Source organism: Spermophilus citellus, assembly GCF_964194105.1.
Source record: "Spermophilus citellus genome assembly, chromosome: 15".
Taxonomy (NCBI): Eukaryota; Metazoa; Chordata; class Mammalia; order Rodentia; family Sciuridae; genus Spermophilus; species Spermophilus citellus.
Window position 1 is genome coordinate 66505431 of NC_138195.1, and position 17894 is coordinate 66523324.

Here is a 17894-nt window from a genome sequence, read left to right on the forward strand (position 1 = left end):
GGAATGAAACCCACGAGATACCACTACACACTTACTAGAATGGTTAAAATCAAGTCTTGGCACTGGTATGAAGCAACTGGAACTTTTACACAATACTGATGCTGATATTGTGACTGATCCCATTAAGGAGGCTTTGCTGTGAAAATATCTTCACAAAATCCTCATTTGCCTTAGCATCTGTCAACAGTTCAGCTCAAGTAAAGGAGTTTTTCTAACATTACTTTGATAAAGCTTCATTATTCTTTTATGTTTGGATATGCTATACTCTTCTGACCACCTCTGAGAGACAGCACTCTGAAGTCTGCATCAAAAAGTAATACTTAGTTCTTAATCTTGGTCTCCATTTTTTCCTCACTGTGGTTATTTCTCATTTCATATCATGCACTTCATTTTGATATCCAATTCTCATGTCATTTTCCCACTATTGCTCAAGTCTTAGGTTATGAGAAAGCATTTCCCTAAATTTCTGTGCAATCTGGTTTCTAAAGTCTATGGCTTATTTCTGATTAAGGTCAATATTCCCCTCTCATGCTGAAAAAAGCCATAAGATGTCAATACAGCATGGCTCACCCACAACACCTGTAGCTCTCCTTTATCAATTTTTCTACTGAGAGACAAAAGCATACAGTAAGTCAATTTATGAATGCATGTTCAGGTGAATAATGTTAAGAGCATAAAAGTGATTCATTCCCATGCTACCTTGCTTCTGAGTTTTAAAACTCTACAACTTATTTCTTTGACCTTTGAAAGTCTACAAAACATCAAATTCAGGATCTGAATTTTAGAGCTCACGAAAGATTTCATGCCCAAAATCTTTCTTCAGAATATCCAGGCAAATCCATTCCCAAGTAACTAATAGGACCAGAACCTCTGGGTGTTACACCTATATCACTATTGTACAAATTCACAAAGGGTTTTATGTTCTTAGAATCAATCTAATTTCAAGCACCTCTGCCAGAACACTACAACTTCAGTAAAGGGTTTACACATCTCATCATTCAAAATACCACTGCAGGGGCTGGGGTTGTAGCTCAGTGGTAGAGCAAGTGCCTAGCACATGTGAGGTACTGGGTTTGACCCTCATAAATAAATCTATAGCCCTATCCCTAAAAAATAAAGATCTTATGCCCATCTATAACTAAAAAACTATTTTAAAAAAACAAACTCCATTACAAAGCAGTTAAATTTATAATATTTTAGTGAGACAAAGCAACATTAAAATTAATTTTTATTAAATTCAAAAAAACTTTTGAGAAACATTATAACAAAATCAGACTCCTAATTTTTAAAGCACTATGAAAATAATTTATTCAGCAAGCAAAAAATATGAACATCTTTTAGAAGTAACTTGACTCTTCACATGTACTTTCTGATACCCTGGAACTACTATGGAAGCAAATTCTTTTAATCTACATGCAATTAACTACTTTATCCTTTTCTAACCAGTATCACTTTCTTTGGCTTAAAAATAAAATATTCAATTTTAAAGCAAGTTTTAAAATATTCCTAACCTTTGACTAAAATGTATTAAATATTTAGTAAAAATTTAGTAAAAATTTCATAATTCAATGTGTCTTTGAAAAACATGGATTGTAAACAACTAAAGTCATCGGGAATTTCTGTGAAACCATTTGATAATTCCCATACAACAGGGAAAAAAACCTCAACAAGATAAAACAGAGATGTGGATGCTAGTTGTAATTCTACCATAAACTACTTGTATGACCTTGCTCAAATCATTGAGCTCTTATACACATGTTTATATGACTTCATACATTTGTATACTTATGCCCAAGTATATGTTAAGACTGAAATCTAACCCAGGTCTAAAATTCTGTTTCTAATAAAAACCAACAGGGTGGTTAGGAGACTGGGTTAATCATATAAAGTACCATTATATCTGTGTTCTGGTTTTAAATGATTTAAAATATTTCAAAGTCTGTGATTACAACTAAGATATGTAAAAGAATTTTAATATCTATAGCAATATATTATCAGTATAAATGCTTAACGGAGTTCTAAAAATAGCATGTTAATACAAAATATGTTAGGTAGAAGCTTTATTTTCTACCACTGTACTCTCCTATTAACCTTAAATATTCAAGTTTTTTGGTATGTCATTTTTTTCTTGAAAGCATATTCACCAATTTCTCCCATACCTGGTAAAAAGCTATAGTGCTCTCTTGTGTTAAACTTTTCACTTCACTGGCTTACAGAATCAAGAAAAGGGGGCAGGGGCAACTATAGGCTTAAACTTAATTAAAACTTTACAGAGATCAACAACAATAGTTTTCTGTTCACTCAGCTTTTCAGGACTGAATAGGGACTGGCTCAAACTATCAAAACATCCAAGAAAAGATAAGATACTCTGAAAAGACAGCAGACCTCATATTAGCAGTTTAAAAAGTAAGACTGAAGCAACTTACCATTGTTCCAAAAGGAATGGCTCTTGAAGCATGGTAATAAATGGCTATAAAATTGATGAAGAAGGCTGTGCCACACACCATAGCTGGGATAAGGAATGCCCCAATGAACATCTGTTTTATCCATCTCCTTCCTAAAAGAGAAAGGAAACTATAAAAATTAGAGCTAGACAGACAAAAGCATATTAATGTTAAAATGTAACTATTTAGAACCAAGTTATTTACTTAAGAAACAAAAACAAAAAACCCTATTTTGTTCTAATTGTGCCAATGAAATGCTATGAACTTTGGTAAGTCACTCCATCTCTCTGGGTTATAAATTGGCCTAGATAGGAGTTTTTAATCTATTAGAGCTATGGAGCTTTCAACTTGCCCATGAGGTCCATGACAAAGGAAAACCCCAGGTCCCCTGGCTCTGCTTCAATCACACTTTAATTTTCAGTTTTGCACAATGGAGTTTCGCATAAGTTTTCATTTGAAAAGGGAGTTACACACCAAAAGTTTCACTATTTTTGTGCCTCCGTGTACTGCCAAAATTCACACAGCACATATTATTCAAGTAAACAAGGGAAGAAATATTTAACTATAATCAAAAACTTTAAATCAGCCAGGTGTGGTGGTGTACACTTGTAATCCCAGCAGCTCAGGAGGCTTAGACAGGAGGATTATGAGTTCAAAGCCAGCCTCAGCAACAGTGAGGTGCTAAGCAATTCAGTGAGACCCTGCCTCTAAATAAAATACAAATAGGGCTGGGGATGTTGCTCAGTGGCTGAGTGCCCCCAAGTTCAATCCCCAGTACCCAGGGGGGAAAAACAAACAAACTTTAAATCATGTTCATATCAACAAGGAAAACAACACAGGGAGCTAGCTGTCTTTCTAATACGGCAGAGTGAACAAACAAGTGTACTGCCAATGGAAAACATCTTCATACAACTTAGGGACAGAATGTAAAGATCTAACACCACATCATTATGAAAATTCAAACCCACAATCATAAGCAATAGGGCCCCAAACAGAAAATGCCACAGGAGAAACAACTAATAGCCTAACTTTTGTTTTTCTCTCTATAAAACCCTTTTTAAACATTCATCTCACAGAATTACCACCCCCAAGTTTTAACATTCCTCCAGAAAAACTCCTTGATTTGGAACCTTCTCCTCTATTTCATTTCTTTTTCAAGAACCCCTTCTTCCCAATAATATTGAGCACTTCAACATTACCACAAAAAGGGTGGCAACTAAAATATTTCTTCTATTTAATTCCAACTCCTTCCTAGCACTTTCCTTTCCTGCACTTTTCATATCTTCTCAGATTCAGACCTGTATCAATAAAGCTCCTTATCCAACTCTATTTCTCCCTTTCCTTCTAATAGAAAGAATTCCATGTACATTCCAATGGGTACAACCAGTAGCCCAGTTATCTATGCTGTACTTTCTACTGCTCCCCACACCCATGGAGACTCTAATCAAGTTCCAGGTTATCCCTGGCTTCACATTGGGTCTAGAGCATTATTGGGGACGGTGAACTCAAGGTATCTTGAGTCCCACTATACCGAACTACAGGATTTGAATATCCTGAGCTTAGAAATTCTTAATTTCTAAGGTCTCTATTAATCAAAATAAAACTTCAGATGATACTTTCTAAAACCTGATAATCCTAGACTTGAACTTGAATGCTGTCAGCTTTCAAAATCAAGTATAGTAAAGAAAAGTGTGGCTGAATGCTCTTAACTTTGCAATCAGATTAAAACAAATTTTGTCCAAGTAGGAATAAATTTCCTGTTTTACATAAATTTGTTTCTGCTATGGAGACTTTTCTTGGGGAGTCCATAAACTATAAAATTTTTAGTCTAACTAACTTACAAGTCAACTCAAAGTAGAAGTGGATGTATCTTAGACATTATCTTAGATGTCCTTATTTCTTTAAGGATTTAGTCCTATATGATAGGATTTTGTTTCCTAAAACTGGAAATAGAATTTAGAAGCTAAACATCTAACTAGAATAATCAGGAATGCATAATGCTACTCCCACAGACAATCCCAAGAATTATCTACATAAAAGTAGTATCTATACTGAGAATAGTCTAGTAGGACCTATTGAAAAAAAAAACAAAGGTAAACCAGAATATCTTGAGGAAATTTTAAATGATCACATACTCTGATTTCTTATAACCTATAACTCTCTCTCATCTCCTGAAGGAAGGCAGGATCCCTTAATGCTTAGGACAGGTTGTGGAAAATCACATTAGAAAGTCTCCATCCTTGGGGCTATAATTTTAAGATCTTTTAACAACCCTTCATTCATAAACCAAAATATACAAATCTACTATTTTCAGCACTTTTTGAACCCCAGACTATTTATAGGAAAATAAAAGAACTCAAAGACCCCCAAATTCCATTGCAGGAGGGGGATAAATCAAGGAGCAGTAACCATAATGTTATCTATGTATTATTCCCATCATTTCCAGTCACATTAGGAAACCAAGGGGATACCAAGGATGAAGTGCTCTCAACAAGAGATTGTTTCACAGAATAACAGAAATAACAGTCCTTTGATAAATATTAAGACAACAGAAACAAACATCTCTCTTTTCTCTGTCCAGAAGGTTTACCCACAAGCCATTAAACAGGTCTTCATATTCACTATACAGTTATAGCCTCATGGGGTCCCTATATGGGGCACATCTAGGAAGTTGGTATCACAATGCAATAATTTCAACAACTTAAATGCACACTCCTACAGGGCTAATTTCACAATGGAAATAATCTATTAATTATTCATAATTGAAGAAATAAAATATAAGGATTCCATAAAACAGGATAGAGCACATAATAAGTTTATTGGAGTTTATGTGAAATGAAATAACAGAGGATTTCACAATAGCTGTACTACCTACTTTAAATTCCAAATAACCCATGGCAAAATAATAATGTCTATAATTTAAAATACACAGTATTAACTCATAAGTTACCTCCTTGTCTAGCATACAGACTTCCTCCAAAATACCCATTTACTGGAGATGTAGCAGCATAGACAAATATGGCTGTACTGAGCATTGATCCCCTCCTAAAAAGAGTAAAAACATGTAAAACTTAAAATTTAAAGAAAATATCATATTATCATCCTATTAGCATTAACTTAATTTCAAAGATAAATTTTGACAGAAACACAAAATATCACACCCTGGACTGCAAAAAGCCTCAAAAGATTATCTCTAGTGAATGAATTTCTAGTTAAAAGTGTATCAGGCTAGTACTATTTTTTTTTCTGGTCTGCAGTTAAATCTCATAATCAACTCTCAATAAATATTTCACATTTTTCTGGCAAAAATAGTAGGCTGGCACCAAAACTGTTTTGCAACCCTGTAAACCAATCCCATCATATGGAACAGGATATTCATCTGTTTAAAAAAAAAAAATGACTAGAACATTCCTTTGATAACCTGAATCAACTGCTTAAGATTCTTGCCTGCTAGCAGAAATAAAATGGAAGTAGGACAATTTATATTAAGCACTATGACTTTAAGTGGTGTAACACTGAACTTTCTTGATCTACTTTCCCTTGTGCTGTTAAAGATGATTTTAAAAAATGTATAGGTCCACATGTCAACATTAACTCAGATTAACAATCTCTAACCTCCCCTTCCAATAATGATATCTAGGAAGTTCAGACCAATCTTTCTGTTCAGCAAACTGAGGGAAAAAAACATTTTTAAAAGGCTAGATGCAAAGAGAACTATTACAATGATAAATAGCAGTATATCATTTTCCATAATATAGACATGGACTTATTAACCCATCACATATTTCAATGCCTGAGCCTTGCAATATGTAGCACTCCACTACTCAAACACCTATGCTCACCTTCCTAAAGTACATGAGTTAACAGTGGAAACATGGCAATATTTCATTCTCACCAGTACACAGCTAAATGTAAGTATATTATAAAGATTTGTCACTTTCAAATTTAAAAGATCATGAGTCTCAAAGTTAATCAGTTTCAAAAGCCAAATTTGTTATTTCAAGTACCCAATTAAACACTGCAAGCACTAATTTACTCCTTCCGGACCACTGCTAATGACTTTGACCCATTCTCTGTTATAAATGTGTGTGTTAAGGCAGACAAAGACCTAACAATGCTGAAAACAGCAAGGCTACTTTCAGTGTAAGACCAGTCCAATACCCGTCAGAAGTTCCTAATACCAGCAGAAAGGAGTACAAAATGACTACCAAAGTATTTAAAGTTACAGTCCCCAAAGACATTTCTACTAAATGAAAAACATGACATCTGTCAAAGTTTTAAAAAGCAGACATACTCTCCACTTCGTTGTTCATAACTATTCTATGGGCATTTCATCCTCACCCCCCAAAATAAAACATTTTCATCTACATTGAAAAATCTGCTGGGGGAGCCTCCAATCCCATGACTATAAAGGGGAACCATTCTGGTGCAGCTTTGCCTACACTTGCCCCTACCCTACCACTCTCTCCGGAAAGTTTCAGAGTAGCAGCAGCAGTGGCATTACCAGGCTCACCAATACTTTTCAAACACTATGACTTCTCAAGAATTAATACCACACATTAACAGGTATCCATGGTGATACAGATCCTCTACCCACACCTGCAAAATACATTTTCCTCTCTGATTCTTATGGTGATCCCAAGACAAAATAAATTTCATGTGTCACATTAGCTACTCTTTATTCTTTAGGATCATTCCTTCTCTGGAGTGATTCATCCCAATTTTACATGTACATTTTTTATTTTCTCACCACTTCAATTTATTATTATAGCTATTTTCATTTCTGTAACAAGGCAACTTAAGAATTCTGAAGTAAGATTGCCTAACTTCAAATCCCAGCTTATTAATACCCTTCAGTAGTAGCTGTATGATATCAGTCAAATTATTTTACCTCTCTGAGCTTTACTTTGTCTATAGTATGTAAATACTTTACAAAGTTGATGTGAAGATTAAAGGTGCTAATATGCATAAAGCACAAAACACGGAACCTCAATACTAGTAGACTCTTTTATATCACAGTATTATTTACTGACTTAGTGCTTGGAATTAATTATATTTGCTTCAAATAAACACAACATAGAACAAACATTTATTTTAATGACAGTAAAAAAAAAAAAATCCATGACTTGCCTGCTACTACCATCTATTTGAGATTAAAGGTCTTTATGAAATGAAATTTAGTGAATATAGAAGAGCTTCTGCATTAAAAAGTAAGTTGCTAAATTGTAACACTAACATTTTGAAAAGCAAACCAAAAACAGATTAACAAAGCAAAAACTTAAATTCTAGGAAAGGTTACTCTCTAGTGGTTCATAAAACTGTGATAGTACAGTCAATGTCAATTCAAAAGTAATGAACTTAAAGTCAGTATTTAATGTAAATTGTGTCTTCTTGGCAGATTCGAAATGCTTTTCTAATATTTAGGATTCAGTTCATCTAAAAATATATTAAACCCTAAACAGGGACTTCAGATCTATGTGAATGTATACAACTTTTTAAACAATTCAAAGACCTCAAATCAAAAATTTCTTGCAAACCGTCTTTGTTGGCAAAAGAAAAAAATGTGCCAAAAATCATGTAAAGAGAGGATACTGGCCTAAGAATTTTTTTAAAAAGTTATCAAATTATCTTTCTAACCCAGGTGATATTTTTTGTCACTCTTTTTGCCATTATTTCCAATGCTTTCTTTTCTTCTTAAAAGAGGCTCCCAGTTTTGGAGGAAAATGTGAAGTAATAACTTAGTAACTATGAAATACTGACATTTCTTCATGAAGATAATTGAATCTTCAACATAAAAAAAAAAGCCTGTTCACTTTGTTAAGCAACTCTAGAATGAAAGTAACCTCTGCTCATTTCTAATGAAATGTAACCTTTGTAACCATCCAAACTGTTCAGTAATGTTAGCATATTTTAGTACGAGCAGAGGAAGGTACTCATAGCTTATTTGTCTGTAATAATGACATTTATATTAAATTCTAAGATAAGGGAAATAAGCAAATATTTATGATTGCCTTAAAAGCTTTCAATTATCAAAATTATTCAAAGAACAAAAAAGTAATAAAAGTATAAGCACTTACTCTGTATATAAATCTTCTATCATTGCAACAATAATAACAATGAGAGATACAGCAAATATCTGACATCCAGAACCAATGAGAGAGGAAAATATTAGCGGGTGACTTGATGGTCTAAATACATCTCCATGCACCTGCTTCCATCCATATTCATCTCCTAGGTCTCTATCCTATGTACAAATACATATGTACAGAAAGAACAAAACAATTCAGAATCAAATTAAAACATGGTAGACAGGTTAAAAAAAATAGTTATTAAGTTCCCTCCCTCCAAACTTACAGCTTTTTAAAGGGGTTCAAAACACTGAGAACATTTCAAATTTAAAACAGTCACTTATAATGTAGAAGTGAAAAGATTCAGGAAGGAAACGCCTGATTGTGTTCAGAGAATCTCAACAGTAAAAGAAAGAGGGAGCAAAAAGAAATGCAAAAAGAAATTGGGAGAACAGGGAACTGACTCTCTTACTGTTACTTTTACACCCTTACTTTCATGACTGGCTCATAAGTAACCAGGATAGACAACAAAAGAGAATGTTCATTTGAATAGAGCTTGTTGTAAAAATGAAGAAACATCCTTTATAGCCTACAATCTAAGAACTGTAGAATTCTGTAAGAATTATGGGGAAAATGTCAGATGTGGGTATGTTTATTTAAATGTTTATAACAGTTTTTAAAAAGAATTGAATTTTACTTTTCATCCTGAGTAAGCAAGTGTTTTTCTTAAATAATTTCTAAAATAAATGTTTCTTAAGGAATGGCAATCCCTCAAGGTAATAGGTTTTGGGGTGAAGATAATGTTTTGAGAAAGGACCAAATATTTTATCTAACCTCTGACACTTCACAATGTAGCTGGGCATATTAAAATTTAAATTTTTAAACTGGTTCCCAAATTTATTCAAAGATAAGGTGTACCTATGTAGAATAGCCATTAATATTCTATGGAATACAGTTTTTGTTCTACAATTTACTAAAAGCATATAGAAAACAAATATGAACCCACTAAGTTAACCCACGAAATCAAATATAATATTTCCATCCATTACCTGAATTTTATGCAATATTTAACAGTATTAGAGAGAGATAATACAGGTCTACAACTTCCCAGTGCACTTCTGAAATCAAATGCTCTCGAAACTAAAATTTATTTACTTAGTCTGATATGTCCTAATTTTGTGACATCAAACAAGAGGTTATTTATTTATACTGCTTATTTATCTCACTTACACTTATCTGTTTTGTGGAAAAAACATTCAGTTATTTGATTATTGGGCATAGTCCTGAATCCCACTTGGAATTTTACACTTCTCTAAAACCTAAAAAGTCTGAATTTTGAAAACTCCTCTGGCTTCAGAACTTCAGGTAAGAAACTGTGACCATTTCAAAATTCAAAATAACACTGAGATAAATGGGTTTTATAAATATAATGTAAACTGTTTGCTTACCATGTCATCCATTTCTTCTTCTTTACTGTATCGGGCATAATCTTTTCTTAACGTTCTCATTAAAATCATTGAAACTAAGCCTACCAAGAAGATCACCATCATGAAGGAGTTGAAGATTGAAAACCAATGAATCTAAAATAACAGAAGACAAAATGTCACCAACATGAGAGAGACACAAGATCCACAAGTTTCAAGATGTTAACAAAAAAGTCATAAAATCTCTTACATAAAAAGCCAAACAAACACATAGGGGCTGAGTATTTACTATGCCAAGGGATTGGCTTTCTTTAAAGTAAGCTTCCATACATTGAAAACATGCTATCATCTATACAGATTTTCACAATTTTATTGTACCAATAAAGGGCAATTTGGCCACATGGCATATTCAGCATTGCACAGAAAGAACATGGGCTTTCCTGTCAAATAGGCCTAGGTTTTAACCCAAGTTCTGCCAATTTCTGGCTATGTGGCCTCAGTTTTCTTATCTGAAAAAAAAAATGGAGGAAATAACACTTATTTCTTGACTGATTTGTAAGGTTTAATAACATATGTTAAAAATAATGGCACCAAGTCTGGCAAAGTAGGTACTCAACAAATGTTAGCTCTCTTCTCTTCCCCACAACTGAGCAACAACCTGAAAAGCACCTTAAAACACAAAAGTCCATTATCACACTTTGCTGTCATGGACTCAGGTCACCTTCTTAAATGAACTTCTAAACAGATTCAGCAGTCAATTTTCTGTCCACTCTCCTTGACCTCTCCACCACTTCTAACCTCTCTGACACTTTCCCATCCCATATCTCCTCTTTCATCTTCCACATTGCTTCTCCTACCCCTGTGTGAACTTGGTTCCAAGTGCTCCAGTTTGGGGTACTGTACTATAACTTCTTGGGCTTTCAGAACCTTTAACTAGCATTCCAGTGAAGCTGTTGACACACCCCTTGCCCCGCCTTGCTCCAAGTTTCCAGCCTTGATTCTCACTCATGATTCAGACTTTCGCTAAACACCATGATTTCCACTTGAATGTCTTGCTGAACTTTCAGATTCAGATTACCTTAAACTCATAATCTTCCTTCACATAGAATCACTTCTGATTCTTTTAACTTCTGCTAATGGTGCTAATATACTGCTTGGAAAATTTCAGAGCTATCTCTGGCTTTTTCTTCTCAATCTTTCACAGGTAATAATTTTAAGTATTTTGTAAGATTGGCGGTATGCTTTTGGGTTTTTCTTTTTTGATCTCCTTCTTTCCAATGTATCCTATAAAAAGTTACCAAACAAATCTTTTTTGAAACTTCATGTTCATATATCATTCCTCTATTCTAAAATTTAAGAGCATCATATTCTCTTTCTTCCATACCAAACCTAAAATATTTTCCTAATATTCTATATTCTCTGTAATATGGCCACCCCATATTCCATAGTCACCTTTCTATTATATCCTAGACTTCAAATAGGCCCACCCTTGTTCAATGACCCACAAGTACAGCATACTCAATTCCACTTTTGTTTTTTTCTTAATTTCTTCTCACATGGGATCTGCTTCTATTTTCCTTTGTAAATTCTACCTAGTCTTTAAATTCCAACTCAAGCAGTATCCTCTCATCTATAGAACTTTCCATCTTCCATGTTACAAAATTCCTTAGAAATCCTCCTGCTCTAAATTTCTACAGGTAAATCCAGAGAAAACTTAACATACAGATGTACTGTCTTATACGATTAGGAAAATTTTAACTTTGGCTAATGTGCTAAGGATGTACACTAAGGTGAAGGGCAGTACTGGCTGTTACCCACCTTGACGTTTCAGGGAGAGGACACACTATGGCTTTTCCTGAAAAGCAAGAGACAGCCAACTGTTCTGCCTTTGCATAAGATCATTCCTTCCTTCATTCAACAGCTTACTTACTGAGTACTTACTAAAATCATAAAGGAAACAATGATCCCATTATATTTTGAAATTGTGTCTCCAAAAGACTATATTAAAAGTTTAAATTTATTATAAATGTGTTGCTTAAGATTTATAAAAGCAGTCTGTGACAGACTTTTCCAAAGATTTGATTTTATTCCCACTTACAAGAAATTAATAACCCAGAAAAGGTCAAGAGAAAACAAATTTTATACAGATATATTTGGATGGAACTGGGATCATTAGGTTAAGTGAATAAGCTAGTCACAGACAAACAAGTATCACAGGACCTCATTCATATGTGGAATGTCAAAAGGTTGATGTTGTAGAAGTTGAGAGTTGAATGGTGGCCACCAGAAGGTGAGGAGAGAAGGAAGAGGAAACAGTGAGCAATGAATGCCCAGTTACTGATGTGCCATGGCAGAGTGGTGACTAAAGATAACAATAATATACCTTTCAAAAAACTAGAACAAAGAATTTTTAATGATTTCACCATGAAGAAATGATAATGAGGACAGAGGTTTGACCTAATTTAAATATTACACAATGTTTACATGTATAAAATATAATATGGCACCTATAAATATGTATAATTTTATGTTTTTATGTATCAGTTTAAAAAATTTAAATCTAAGGGCTGGGGATATAGCTCAGTTGGTAGAGTACTTGCCTAGTATGCATAAGGCCCTGGGTTCAATCCCCAGCACCACACACACACACACACACACACACACACACACACACACAAATTTGGATTAAACAAAAAAAAAAAAATCAAAATTTCTAACAAGATTTTCTGCTATTTTCTAATCTAAGACATATACAACTTATGATATAAACTTTAAACTTATACCTGTTATAATGTACTACCAATAACTTGATATTTATAATATTTCTTCCAAAATTATGAAATATGGTTTGATTTTTAAATTTTCATACCAGGGGAAAAATTTCTTAAAAATAATAAAAATTGGGCTGGGGATGTGGCTCAAGCGGTAGCGTGCTCGCCTGGCATGCGTGTTGTGTACACAAAAAAAATAAATAAATAAAAAATAAATATTAAAAAAAAAACTCACTCTCTCTAAAAAAATAAATAAATAAAAATAATAATAAAAATTCTGGTATCACAAAGAGGTTACTGACCCTACTTACTACTGCTCTCCAGCACCCCCTAGTGTTGCTAAACCTAAAGCCATACAAATTTGTGATGAAAATTTGGCTGGAAATAACAATGAACCTCACACTGCATCTGCTGCATGCCAAACACCAAATGAATGTTTTAGAAACATTTAAAGGGAAACTGCCCAGCAATTTTGCAAGATATTATAATCCCTGCTCCACACCTTCAGAAAAAAGGAGCTCAAGAACGAAGTCATTTAACTAAGGTTATGGGGATACCAGAGCCACTGCCGGATTCGGCTCTAGCGTCTATGTCAGTGCTTTTACTCAATGAGTTAGACATAAACTCTATACAAGCCCTACACAGCAGATCCCATCACCTCCCACTAACTTTTAGAAAACATTGTAGTAATTCTTCTCTCCACTTATTCCTTAAAATATAGATCTAGGGCTGGTGTTGTGGCTCAGTGGTAAAGCCACTAGCATGTGCAAGGCACGGGGTTCGATCCTCAGCACCACATAAAAAAATAAAGTTATTGTGTGTCCACCTTAAAAAGAAGTATAGTCTGTGGGTAGTTTTAACTCTTACAGGCAAACTGTGTGTGTGTGTGTGTGTGTGTGTGTGTGTGTGTGTGTGTATAAAACAGGGCATTGGCACAGGCCTATACTTCCAGCTACTCCAGAGTTTGAGACAGGAAAAATTCAAGCCCAGCCTCAGCAACTTAGTGAGACCTTCCCTCAAAATAAATTTTAAAAATGGGGAAATAGAGTGCTTAGCGTGGATGAGATTCTGGGTTTAATCTCCAGCACCGGGGGTTGGGGGGAGGTAACTTGGCTCCATCTTCTCTACTGGTTACTGTGCCATTTCTTTGCTCCCTGTAACAGGTAAACTGCACACAGACTATATTTGCTATTTCAGTTCATCTCCTCCCCTTTGCTTTTAGAATAGTTCCGTTCATATTTTGCCCCATCACTACACCAAAAACCACTCCTTTTCAAGTTCACCAGTAACTCTAAATGAATCCAATGGTCTATCAAGTTTGGGTCTGGAATATCCTGTAAAGGTCCGCGTAAATTAAAGGCTTGGTCCCTAGCTTGGATTGGAGATGGTGGAAACTGAGAGATATGGCCTCGTGGGAGGTCTTAGGTCACTGGGGGCACACCCTCAAAGGGAATAGTGTTACTGGAGCTCCTTCTTCTCTCTCTCTCTCAATTCTGGGCCATGGGGTAATGAGCATTTTGCTGCACTACATGCTCCCCACTGTGATGTGCTGCTTTGCCATGGGGTTCAAGCAACAAAGCCGACCATAGACTAAATGCTGAAATGGTGAGCCAAAATATATCTTTTCTTTTGATAAATTGAAAATCTCCAATAGTTTGTTACAGTGAAAGAAAGCTGACAAAGGTATCTTGTATGACCCATCAGCTACAACTTAGAATTAATCTCTCTGTCCCCCATGACATACTTTCTTCCCTTGGCTTCCACAATACATTCTTATTTTTCCCCTCAAAGCCCTTAGATTCTCCCATTCTCCCTAAACTCTAAGGTGATAATAAGACAAAGGGCTCAGTTCTTTTGTCACTCCCCTGAAAACTACAATGTTACCCTACCCTTTGCCTTTAAGAGTAAAATTCAAACTCCTAGATCATCCATGGATGATCGCCCTAATTTCATTTTCTTGCTTATTCTTCAAATCAACAAGCATGTTCCCACTTTTACAGGTGTTTCAATGGTGTTGCTATACCTAGAACACCTTTCCTTCAGATATCTACATTGTTTCCTTCAACTCCTTCAAGATTTTGATCACAAGTCTCTCTCAGAGGTTTACCCTGACTGCCATATTTAAAATTGCATTATTAAAATTGCCTGTGACACTCTTGCTCAGCAGCTCTCCTCTTTTTTTTTTTTTTGCCCCCCAGTGGACTACAACCACAATATACATCTTACTTTTTATTTTCTAGAATAGAATGTAAGCTCTTTGCTTTTATTTTTTAGTGTCCTATTTATCTAGGATATTTTGTGGCACACAGCAGATGCTCGATTAACATATGTTGAAAAAATAAACAAGCTATACTGCTCTGCAGTTAAAAAAAAAAAAATGCTAGAAGGCAATCTTTCCCCAAGTCATTAATATCCAATGGGAAACAAGGCAGACTTATGAGTTACAGCAGGGAGTGCTAGTCAACAGCTCTCATATTCTTAAATGTTATTAAACCGTGAAGTATTCTGTGGCCACACCTGTAACTGGACTCCCATGTTTAGGACTGCCTGAGCATTATACCTCAGAACACATGGTGGAAAGGGGAAGAAGTAGTGTAGCTCCAGGGGCAGTGTGCCAAATCCCTCAGTGAGGTCTAAATCCCTCCAAAGCTTTTTTTTTTCTTCTTTTTTCTTTTTTTTAAGTCCTAGGACCCCGAGGAAGAAGTAGTGATAGATTCTAATGTAGTCTAAGGGTGGAACCTAGCAGTGACGATATAAATCTGAGACCTCAAAAATTTATGGGCCATCTCAAAAAGAGGTGACTAACAAACTTCAAAATTCCAGTCCAAAAGATTAGATGAAAAGAATGAAAAGGCAAGTTAGGAAGAGACTCTAAGAATATATATATCCCCTCATGCTTTGTCATATTTTTATATCTATTCTTGTTAAAGAAAGAAGTCACAAAATAAAGTCTACTTTTTGTTATAAAGAACCAAAACTATCTGAACAAAACCAGTATCAATGCCAGCCACTGGTCTTATGAACCAAGACCTGGCTTTTATCTGCTAGTGGGGGATGAGGAATGGGGGAAGCATTTCTTCCCATTCTTGGTATTTCTTTCTATGAGGAAGGGTTTCCACTAGAAAAAACTCCTGGCCTCATTCCATTTTCCAATCCAATCCTTTCCAAGAGGATGTACTCATTCTGCTGTTTCTCCACACCATAAGTTGTACAGAAGCCTGCAACTGTACAGCACTGGCTGGGTTAAGTCTAATTCGGGATGCTAGGCAAGTGCTCCATCACTAAGCTACATCCTAAGTTAATTTTATTTTATTTTGAAACAGGTCTAAGTTACTCAGACTGGCCTTGAACTTGTGGATCAGCCTCTCTCAAGTAGCTGGGATTACAGGCGTGTGCCACCACATCCAGCAAGAGAGAGCTTTCAATTGTTCCTCTAAAACTCCCTATCACCCTTATTACTCCAAGCACACATTTGAAATCACCATTATCTAAATCTTGTAATCACAGCCTTAGCACAGTGCCCTACATAGGGTAAACACTCAATATTTGTGAAATTGATTTGTGTACACATACAATGTCTTAAAATTTACCTACCCTATGTTGAAAAAAGGACGGATCAAGATATTTGTCAAATCGATCTTCAAATTTTACATCTGACTTTTTCCATTTTACCTGAAAAAAATTTTTTTTCATTTGAAAACCAAGACCAATTAAATACATTAAAATCTGATAACAAATTGAACAAAATTTAGAAATATTTTACACACTTAGTTAATTAAAATTACCTAGAGAAATGGTGGAAAGTTACTGACATTTAAAAAGTTGAAACAGTATCACAAAACTACACTTTTCTTCTCTGTGTATTAATAAATCTTAAAATTTTTCTTAACAAAGTCATTTCAGTTGTCAAGGACTATTTACTGATGTTGACTCACCTGATAAATGTGTTAAGAACTGAATAAATACAAGCCCATGTCACAAGTTTTTAAATCAATTAAAATAAGAATCTGTAGCTTGCAATTGTACAGCACTGGCTGGGTTAAGTCTAATTCACAGTTTCAGTAGTAAGAAGCCTCTTGACCATGACTATAAGCCACATTCTCCAATATTGGCATCAATAATAATAAAAGTGGCATTTTGTTTTCCCATGTACTGTAATCCTCTTTATTGATTTAAACAACAGAATGAAAAAAGGCTTTTTGTTCTGTTTTGATTTTGGGGGTGCTGGGGATTAAACACAGCATTAATTCTTTTTTTTCAAAAAAAATTTTTTTTTAGTTACAGATGGACATAATACCTTTATTTTATTTGTTTATTTTCATGTGGTGCCAGGGATCAAACCCAGTGCCTCACGCATGCTAGGTAAGCGCTCTACCACTGAGCCACAACCCCGGCCCCCCAATACAGTATCAATTGTATCTACATCAGTAAAATGGAAGGAAAAACAGCATAAATTACTGCAGTCTAAAAATGTAACCATGAAAATACATGGCTGGGTTAACTGACCTACCCAATTACAACAGTAAACTCTTCTAAGGCAAATGGTACATAGGTCTTGCTAATGCATAATGGGTATCTAATACAACAGACCTGACATTCATCTACTCCCTGCTTTTAGAAGGCTTACTCAAATACCATAAGTAAATACAACTTTAATAATTTTCTGTTGCATCTAATTTTAATGTTTAAAACATAATCACAAACATTTCTTCCTATTTACAATTATTTTAATACTTACTGAGTATGACATCTGTATTTTGGTATTGGGAACCAGTTTCACCTTTCCTTCACTAGTTAGATTAACATCAACAATTCGATTTCCATTAAAACCTATTTCAAGCTTTTTGTAGGTCCAAAGGTAATAATCTTCTCCATTTTCATCTGCTTCACCAACAATACCTACAAAAGAAAAAACACTTTATACAAGGTAATACTACTTAGTATTTAAAACACCCCAGAAGCTAAAAGTTCATTACACTTTTTTAAATACAAAGAAGCAAATGCACTTCTTAATAAACACACAATGGTCAGATCATGGTGAAAAACTGATAATAGCTCAGCATAACTGATCACTCATTTAATCCTCAAAGTTCAGGCTTTATCATTACCAGTCCCTTCATTGCAACAATTATCACCTTATGTGTGCATATTCTCTAACATTTCAAATTTTTAATAAAGTTCATAATA

At 34.7% G+C, this 17894-nt stretch overlaps 1 protein-coding gene across 1 annotated transcript in view; it reads right to left on the reverse strand.

The window, feature by feature from the left end:
* The window catches only part of TM9SF3 (transmembrane 9 superfamily member 3), a 62395-nt gene that overhangs the window by 22270 nt on the left and 22231 nt on the right, over positions 1-17894 (reverse strand). The window contains exons 4-9 of the mRNA XM_081268859.1: positions 17446-17606; positions 16302-16379; positions 9961-10092; positions 8522-8688; positions 5395-5489; positions 2427-2557 (exon numbers count right to left, since the gene is read on the reverse strand). Coding sequence (XP_081124985.1) covers positions 2427-2557; positions 5395-5489; positions 8522-8688; positions 9961-10092; positions 16302-16379; positions 17446-17606 — 764 coding nt within the window. The remainder of the gene's footprint in view (positions 1-2426; positions 2558-5394; positions 5490-8521; positions 8689-9960; positions 10093-16301; positions 16380-17445; positions 17607-17894) is intronic.